This window comes from Momordica charantia (genome assembly GCF_013281855.1).
Source record: "Momordica charantia cultivar OHB3-1 chromosome 3 unlocalized genomic scaffold, Mcharantia_2.0 BLBB01000003.1, whole genome shotgun sequence".
NCBI classification, from domain to species: domain Eukaryota; kingdom Viridiplantae; phylum Streptophyta; class Magnoliopsida; order Cucurbitales; family Cucurbitaceae; genus Momordica; species Momordica charantia.
Window position 1 is genome coordinate 16,786,051 of NW_028275161.1, and position 8,803 is coordinate 16,794,853.

The following is an 8,803-nucleotide window of genomic DNA, read 5'->3' on the forward strand; positions in this document are numbered from 1 at the left end:
GCTACCAACCACATATTTGAAAACACTCTTAAATACAATATTTTCATATTTCTTTTTTCATATCACCAAACAAATGCACACTCCCTCCTACTGGAAACATGCAAAATTTAGAAAATTGAAGGGACAGAAAAAAAGAAAAAGTATATATATATCACAACTGGTTAAGGTATATATCTCGAACCTAAAGATTATGGGTTTAAACTTCTGCATCCATACATTGTTGTACACTCCCAACATTCTGATATAACATGCGGTATTTACTATAGTTTTTTAATGGTGTCTTATGCTATACTCAATTCTTAGATTATTTATTTAAAGGGATAGAAAGGTCCAACAAAAGAAAATACTGATGATGTAGGAGAAGATATTTAAGATACAAATATTAATTAAAAAATAAGATTCAATTGATAAAAGGGGAAAATGAAGAACAGTTGAAATTTCAAATTAGAATTCCTTTTTTAGGGCGTGGAAATTACTAACTCTCCACCCTAAGCATGAACTTGCAAAGACTCGACCAGGAACTTCCCTCGTAAAGTAACATCTTTTATAAGACTCGATTTTACTTGACAAGTGGAACTTAAAAAGAAACTAAAAAGAACTCACTCCCTTTTCATTCTTCCTTCTCCCCTTATTCCTCATTTTTCAATACTGAAGTCTCGCTCCCTCGAATGTTGGAGTATTGATAGACACATGCTTCAAGAGCTAAGTCGTCAAAGCAAGTATTGGGAAGCCAAGCAAATAAAATCTAGACTACAAGTCTTGAAAAGCTGGGAAATACATAACTTTTGTTATTTTTCACAATCAAAGGGTAAATAGGACTGCACGCACCTTGACTAATCACGACTCATCCCTGAACATAGGATGCAGCTCAAACAATAAAATTTTTATTTATATACTGTGCACAATCAAGTGTCTACAATATACATACATATCGAAACCATTAGAATACAACATTAAGAAGCAAAAAAGAAGGCCAAAAAAAAATATATATATATAAAGCCCATTATTAATGTAGTAAAAACATTTAATCAAAGTCATCATCTGGAGAGCTGGTTGAGCTTATATAATTGACAACCAAATTGGATTTCTAAAAAAGGGAAAAAACGACAAGATATTCATATAAGGCAACCCCTCCTTCTCTCATGGGCCTTTGGGTTCAAGGGCAGCAATTTCTCTAACAACATGAGCTTTGTCAGCCTCAAACTGTTCGTCCTCTGAAGTAAAAAGCAACACAAAAATGGTAGAAGAGAGAACAGAGCCAAGAGAATTTTAGTGAACATTGTAAAATGATTCAAAGATTACGTTGTACCTTTATCGGTTTTGAAATCAGCAAACAGCCTTAGAAGCTTGCTTCGGTTCGCGACGAGTATGCTAACGATGTCGGCAGGTTTGTTTTGATTCGCGACGAAAAGCTGTTCGAGATTTAGACACGGATTGAGTGGAAACCCCGGCACAAAATCATCATAAGGTTGATTTGAGAGACAAATTTGAGACCATTACCTTAAAAACATGAAATGCTTCTAACTGTATGGTCTTGCTCGACTCCTGCAAAGTAGAGAATTTACGAGTTTACACAGTTTTTCGCATATAAACATTGCTTAAGTGCTCCACCTGACTTAGAACATACGAAAACTGAGATCACACACATATATGAGCACGTTTCGAATGGGTAACGGAAATCTACTATCTGTGATGATGATGGGATAAGAAATTAAGAGGGACACAAGAGGGAAGAAGGAAATGAGAGGAGAGGCTAGTATTAAAAATTTAAAAGAGTTTATGAATAAGAAATATGAAACATAAGATCGTACGCTTACCCTAAGAAGATTCATAAGGATTCTCAAATTGTCCCTAGAGCTCACATAACGTGTCATCACAGCTGAATTTGACCTATCCAGTAGTATATCCCCCAACAGCTGAAACAAATATACAAATATATTGAGAAATTAATGTTGTTATCAGGGTTGTACACGGATTTGACAAAGATAAACATGACCTTCGCATATAAGTTACTATATGCTGAAAATTATGAAATTTTGCTGGAATGCAAAAATTGTGGCCTTGCTAATCTATACATGATAGCATTAAGCAACCAAGTTAAAAGACTTGCAATATGGTACTCTAGACTGAGATCGATCCAAAATAATACACATCACCAATTGGAAAACCATGTTGAGATGGGGGAGAGGTGATCAAGCACAAACAACACCAATATTTTTCCAAATGTCAAAATAAGTATTATCTTGAGTGGCATTCAACTCAATCAAATGCTTGCTTGCATATACACATTCCTTTCACATAAATCCGCATTTCAGAATCAGTGTTTTGCTTGTGAAAGAATTTAGTGTTCTAAGTAATCATACCTTTACAGCTTGCCTTCTAGTAATGTAATTAGTTGACTCGAGTAACTTTGAGTTGTACTCTGCGAAAAACTGAACCAGTGAAGAAGTCAGGCAGGCAGCCAATATTGAACACCAGTGGCACCAATGTATAAGATGTGCAGAGTTAATGTGGGGACTGCAGTATAAAAGATGAAGAAAACCATCCAGTATATAATAACCTAAAGACGACATAACTGAGAACCAAATTCCCGAGAAAATTTTAACCGAATTCCACAAACAAAAAAGAAGTGCACTGAATGAGAAAGGTGATAAGACTTTAGATCTCAACCCTCCAAAACTATGAAATAGATTAGCATTTTCTAATAAATTTCACTGGGATGAGCATTACACAGAGAGATTGTGTTGAATCATAAATGGAAACAGAATGACTAAAGCAGAAGACTAAGAGTAAAGCCATGATATGCTTCAAGGAAGAAAAGACACATTACCCAGTCATAATTCTTGGAAAGAAATTCAGCTACCGTAGACTTATGCCTAGTCAACAATTCCTGCAACAAAGTATTATATAGCATCACTATGACATTTCTTGCAGAGATGCAACACGTCTATGTATTGCCAAAAATAAAAATAAAACAAAGTTCAACTGTGGCGTATTTTCTTGAAAGGGAGAATAAATATTTTATTAACAACCAACATGTATCATCTGCATACTTTGCCTTCTTTCTTTTATTTTACATTATTTATTTGAAAGCAAGTAAGGATTTAGTAGTATAAAAAGAACATAAATGCACCAAGAGTGAGATGAAAGGAAGCAAGAAAAGAGAAGCATCTTTTATCGTTTGTTTTATGAATAAAACACGACCTTGAAAGTTGCAGCAGCATCTGCAGCAATGTCAAAATTTGGAAGTTGAATATAATCAAAAAACTTTATCATGTGCTGCGATTCCAAAACATACCTACAAAGAATTGAAAATCTTGTCATAACTTGAGGAGAATCAACATCTTTATCTCAAATGAAACTTGAAAGAATCTAAAAATTTCTTTCAGAAGTATGTTGACACTACTTTGACGAAAAAATGAGCGAACTTAAAAAAGAAAATGTACTTTTGAAGTCTAAATTGATGGCAAAACTTCTAAATTCTAATAGACTGTCATTGATAATAAACTGTGGGTTGATCTGTATATAAGAAAATATGATGATGTAGACTATATTGAATATATGGGATTATCATCATACCTTCACCTAAGATGATTGGTGCATTCATAAATTTTCAAAAGACTAGAGATACTACTGCATGTTAGTTCGAAAGACAAAAGCTAATACAGATTGGACTGCACTACTCAGCATCGTTTGTGAAGCTTGATACCTGATATAGCAAGCCCAAATTTCATTTTAATTATGCAGAAAGCACCCACTTATGAAATTTGTTTCAGATATGGCAATAAATATCATAATTTATCATTTCATGACCATAACAAACAAATAACACCAACTTACAAATAGAAATCTAAGTCAATATGGTACAGCATAATAGAAAGTCCTTCACACAAGAGTATTCGAATTAATCAATAGTAATAAGTAAGCTTACTTAGCAACACTTTGGTGACGTATGCATTCCCGCAGCATGGCACCATAGTGTAAAGCCATGTCTGTGTTTTCATAACTATAAAATGTAAAAAAGAAGAGAGAGACCATCATGAGATAATAACTAAAGCGAAGTTACTTTGAAAACTATAAAGTTAAAAAGAAGAGCATAAAATAAATTTGTATAGAAAAACACGCAAACAATAAAAGATGCAAAATGGGCTATTCATGTTATAATTCAATAAATAGAAAAATTACTTTCGATATTCGGTTCAAAATGGAAGAAAATACAATATTTACCAATCTCAACTTTCCCATAGAATCATGCAATCATTTAATTGATAATAGTATGCAAAAGCTCTTAAAAATTATGCATTCCTTGGATTGTGGTGCAAATAGGATAAGCTACTTTAGATGAATTCAGGGCAACAATTGTATATGAACCCGAAGACAACTAATCACAAAGGCTCGGTGATCAACAACAATACAAGAAGAAACCATATTGAACAAGAGGAGGGGGGGAAAATCAAGGACTGGTGTTTGGTTTATGAAAAACAACTATATACCCAAAAAAAAATTAATCCACCCATTCCGATACTTTTACAGAGATGACCTAAATAATGAAATTCTAGATCTCTTACAAGTTAACTAATCTATGAGCAACTCTTTAGAGTAGAACCAATTAAGACTCAAGGCTGTAACATGTGACATTTCTTTTTTTCTTTTTTTTTTCTCTTTTTTTTGTAAGAAACAAGTATTTCATTGATGATATAAAATATACAAAAAGGCTCCACAGGCTGGATTACAAAAAGGCCTTCCAGCTAGATATGAGATAGTGTGTAGATATTGAAAGGGGTATATAAAAGCATTTATACCAACTAAGGGCTAACACGATAACTTTATTTTTAAAAAAAAAAAAAAAAACATTGAAGGGAACATGTGACATTTGATGAAACCACCAAAAATTGAACTTCTAGCCATAGTAACAGCTCGGAGTTTTTATGTTTTTTTAGATAAATGAAAAAGATTTAGGCTTTTAACTAATTTACTTTCTTAGTTCCTCTTAGAAAAAATAACTAAATAATTAAATTTAAAGAATGGAGAAACATTTCATTTTGCGCCTAGCCTCACTTTAGGACAGCAAGGCACCATTTAACCATGTCTTTTAAAACAATGGTTTCCACATTCAGAAAATTGTTATCTGATCTCATCCCTTGCTCACATCAACTTTTTGTCTACATGTGAGAGTATGAGAGAGAGAACCTTTTCCCCATGGTATAATCATGGCTTTAGGATAAAAAGAGATCAAAAGGTCTAGTTCGAAGTTGAGATGTTAACCAAATATAATTTGTTTCTGAATTAGTCATGATTAAATGTGGTCAAGAAAAGCAGTTTTAGAGAGGGAAAAAGAAATATTCCGCTTATTAGTTAAATCTCACAATAGAGAATTATGACAGGAGAAAAAAATCATCAGTTGGTTACCCTGCTATCAAGATATCCATCAGATCAATGTTTGCTTCCAAATAATCAGATGCAATCAATCTGGACTGAACCTGTTGCCTCTGTAAATTTGCAACTACTTGAGTAGCATCTTTTCGTGTCTACAAAATGTAAACATGTCACGACGAGTAACATCAAGGTGGAATCTCAGAAGGGTAGCAACAAGAAAGCACAAACATAAAACAAATAAACAAGTGTTCACACTTCAAATGCAGATTTCATATGGAAGCCTATACAAGCAATTTTCTTGTAGGCTCCCATTCTGCTTACCTCCAAGAACATCAATGTGGAATCTCAAAAGAGTATCAAGAAGAAACCACATAAGTAACACTCAAAACAAAAGAGTTTAACTGAAGAATTCGCAATAAAAGTCTAAACAAGCAATAGGCCTCATTCTGCTTACCTCCAAGTTCAATTTAGGAAGACACTTAATTAGAAGCCGAAGTGTATCCTCTCTGAAAAACTCCTGGGTTAGCTGTGTACATGCTTCTGCAACTGGTTCAGATTCACTGTTTCCATAAAGTATTGATTTCAACTCCCTGACGTTTTTACTTAATTCTAACATCTGCTGAAAAGTGCACAGTGGACAGATACAGTTAGAAAATATTAAAATTGAAAATAAGAGATAGACAAAACGGCTGAATCAAAAAAGCACAATCAGAATACAATACATCAAAGTTGATTTATTCCCAGAGCATAATACAAAATATAAATTTCCCAGATGCACTAGATATCAGATAATATATCATTGCACTAAATTTGACAATTAGCAATGATATTGAAATTCCTCTTGTTTCAACAAAACTCTATAACACTTTCCTATGATATGAGACATCCAGATGATAAATTAGCTTTCCAAATATGAGAGAATAAGAATCATCATAAGATAATCTTCAGAAAGCAGCTGATAAGAAAGCAATAATATATTAGACGTCTTAATAAATGTGTTGTTAAGGCACATCAAGAGCACACTTATGCATTCCACGTCTTATCTGCTGCAACAATTGCATGCACATCAAGGCACATTCCATGGTTGCCACTTTGTTACCATGAACAAAATTCCATGGTGAGGCAATCAGGTTGGAAGTCTCTACAATATCAAATTAACAAGGAAATTTTTTGAAAGGTAGACCTCTGAGCTTCTGTTCATACCCGAAATCATAACTGCTGGCAGCAGTCCATTGCTGCCAGCCCAAGAACTCAACCAGACTTAGCATTGTTCTCATCCTCTGCAAGGTTCCAAAGGTAAGAAAGGAAATCTCTTCTTTGATCAATCCTCCAAACAGCAAGTAGAATCATTGTCTTTGATGTCCTCCTTATCACCCTTCAACTGTTAGAAGAAAGTCATCATCTTCTTGTTCTTCTTCTCCTTCTGTTTTTCCTTTTTCCAACCATCTTTTTCTCATTCAAAAATTTGAATGGTTCTACTTCATCCTGTCTTTTTCCCCAAAACACCTTTTTCCTTCACTTCTTTATATTAGACCCTTCTCAGCCTACTTTAATTTTTCTAACGCTTTTTTCTGTGCTAAACCACTCTTGAACTTTTTCTAAACTATTCTGTTTCCCTTTTTAAATTAATTTGTTAGATTTTCATCCATATATTTGTTTTGAATTTGATTCACACTTAAATCTCACTAGAGAGCAACCTTCACTAAATCATACGGCTCATCTTTATGTACAACACTGCATTGTTGGATAATAAAGATTGTAGAAGAATCCAAAGACTGAAAAATAGCTTCTGGAGAAAGGCAAACTCCATACTCTACAGTTGCTAGACCAGAGACAAAGGACACACTGACACCCCTAAGTGAAGTTAAAAAAAATAACAAATATTCTAACTCCTCTTCATTAACGTTTCACCGGAAGCTGAAGAAAAGAGAAAGCAAGGGATGAAAAGGAAGGGGTGAGTGATGCAATTTAATAAAATTACAAATTAAGCAAGTGTATAAACAGAAAAGTTAATCCAATGATAGGAGTCTTAAAAAGATACATTCTCCAAAACCAAATACAGGCCCTGTCATCCAAGGGAAAGTGCCAAAGTTCAGATAAAAGTAAAGGGTGATGAGAGATGGTTTTCCAAGATAGTCACCATAACCTTGTGCCATAAGAAGTCCCTTACAAAAAAGACCACAGCCATTTATGAAAAAGCACTAAGTTCTTGCTGATCAGTTTTTCAACACCCTAGACAATCTCCGACAGTCTCACCCACTTCACCAAATAAGAACCAATCCTTTCCACCGAAATGTAAACAAAAGCAACAAGAGAACGGCCACCCTCCCCCCTTAGAAAATCAAGCTATCTAACAGGAGGCACTCCTTCCAGACCTTTCTCACCACATTCCGAAATGAAATCTGCCTAGGATAAATGGCATTACAATTTTTAACCAAAGATGATCTTTTTTATTTATTCTTTGGACACAAAAGGGATCTATCATCTAAGCAGGAGTTTTCTTCTTCTTCTTTTTTCTGAAAACATAACTATTAAATCTTGAATGATGGGAAGAAATCAAACTACTAATAATTAGATGGTTTTAATCCAGACAATCATTTTGTACATCAATATAAATAGCTAAAGACTAAAACCAAAACGAAATTAAACTATCATTGAGTATATTTAGCTGCCTGCTTAATAACGAGGAACACCAGGAAAACAAAAATTAAGTTGATTTCCCCTTGAACCATCACAAACAAAAAAAAAAACTTAACCATTCAAAACCAAGCGCACCGATGAACACTGTCTTAAGACATCCTCGATCGCAATTCACAGAACCCAGAAGCAAAAAGGGCAGAATTCATAAAAAATCGATATGATCCCAATTCCTCCCCGCCCCAGAAACAGAGAAACACAGGAAAACAAAGCAAAATTACCCAAGAACAGACAAACCCAAAGTACGAATCTCAACTAAGAAGCAACAAAAACCAAAAAAAAAAAAAAAAAAAAGACACGGATCAGACCTTCTCCTCCCGCTTGCTCTCCTTAGTCTCGGGGTTCCGGTCTGTATAGATAAGCAGATCGCGGGTCTGGCGGACGACATCGATGGGTGTACGGGGCTTGGGTTTGAAGAGGCTTTTCATCTTCTTCGAATTCTGGGAATCCAAAACCGGCGCGGCTTGAGATTGTTGTTGTTGATCTTGGTTTTGCGAGAGCCTCTGCACCACCGACGAGGCTCCCCGTGAAGGAGCAGGTCCGGACGCACAGATTCCTATTTTTGCTGAAATGCTTCGAACGAAGTACAGTAAATCCAAGGGCTTTCTGCTCTGCTCTCTCTGTGGTGGTTGTATGGACCAGATTTTTGGGCTACACAGATGAAGCTGATAGATCAGAGGTGCAGAAATTCATCTCTCTTTTCCCCTTTTTTCTTCGTATTCCTAAGAAA

General features: G+C 34.8%; 1 protein-coding gene across 3 annotated transcripts; it reads right to left on the minus strand.

Annotated features, from left to right (window-relative positions):
* Positions 1–862: 862 nt before the first annotated feature.
* Positions 863–8,803, minus strand: LOC111012620 (Mo25 family protein). Of its 3 annotated transcripts, none has more exons than XM_022286835.2 (11): positions 8,382–8,800; positions 5,831–5,992; positions 5,410–5,528; positions 3,932–4,006; positions 3,205–3,298; positions 2,831–2,890; positions 2,364–2,432; positions 1,818–1,916; positions 1,501–1,545; positions 1,310–1,412; positions 863–1,214 (listed from the first exon to the last, which is right to left on the minus strand). In XM_022286835.2, the coding sequence occupies exons 1-11, from the start codon at positions 8,499–8,501 to the stop codon at positions 1,141–1,143; spliced, it is 1,020 nt and encodes a 339-aa protein (XP_022142527.1). In that variant the 5' UTR covers positions 8,502–8,800; the 3' UTR covers positions 863–1,140. The 3 variants fall into 3 exon arrangements, with proteins under 3 accessions (XP_022142527.1, XP_022142525.1, XP_087977951.1); XM_022286833.2 differs by having other exon boundaries at positions 5,831–5,995; XM_088121825.1 differs by lacking the exons at positions 863–1,214; positions 1,310–1,412 and having other exon boundaries at positions 1,533–1,687; positions 5,831–5,995; positions 8,382–8,803.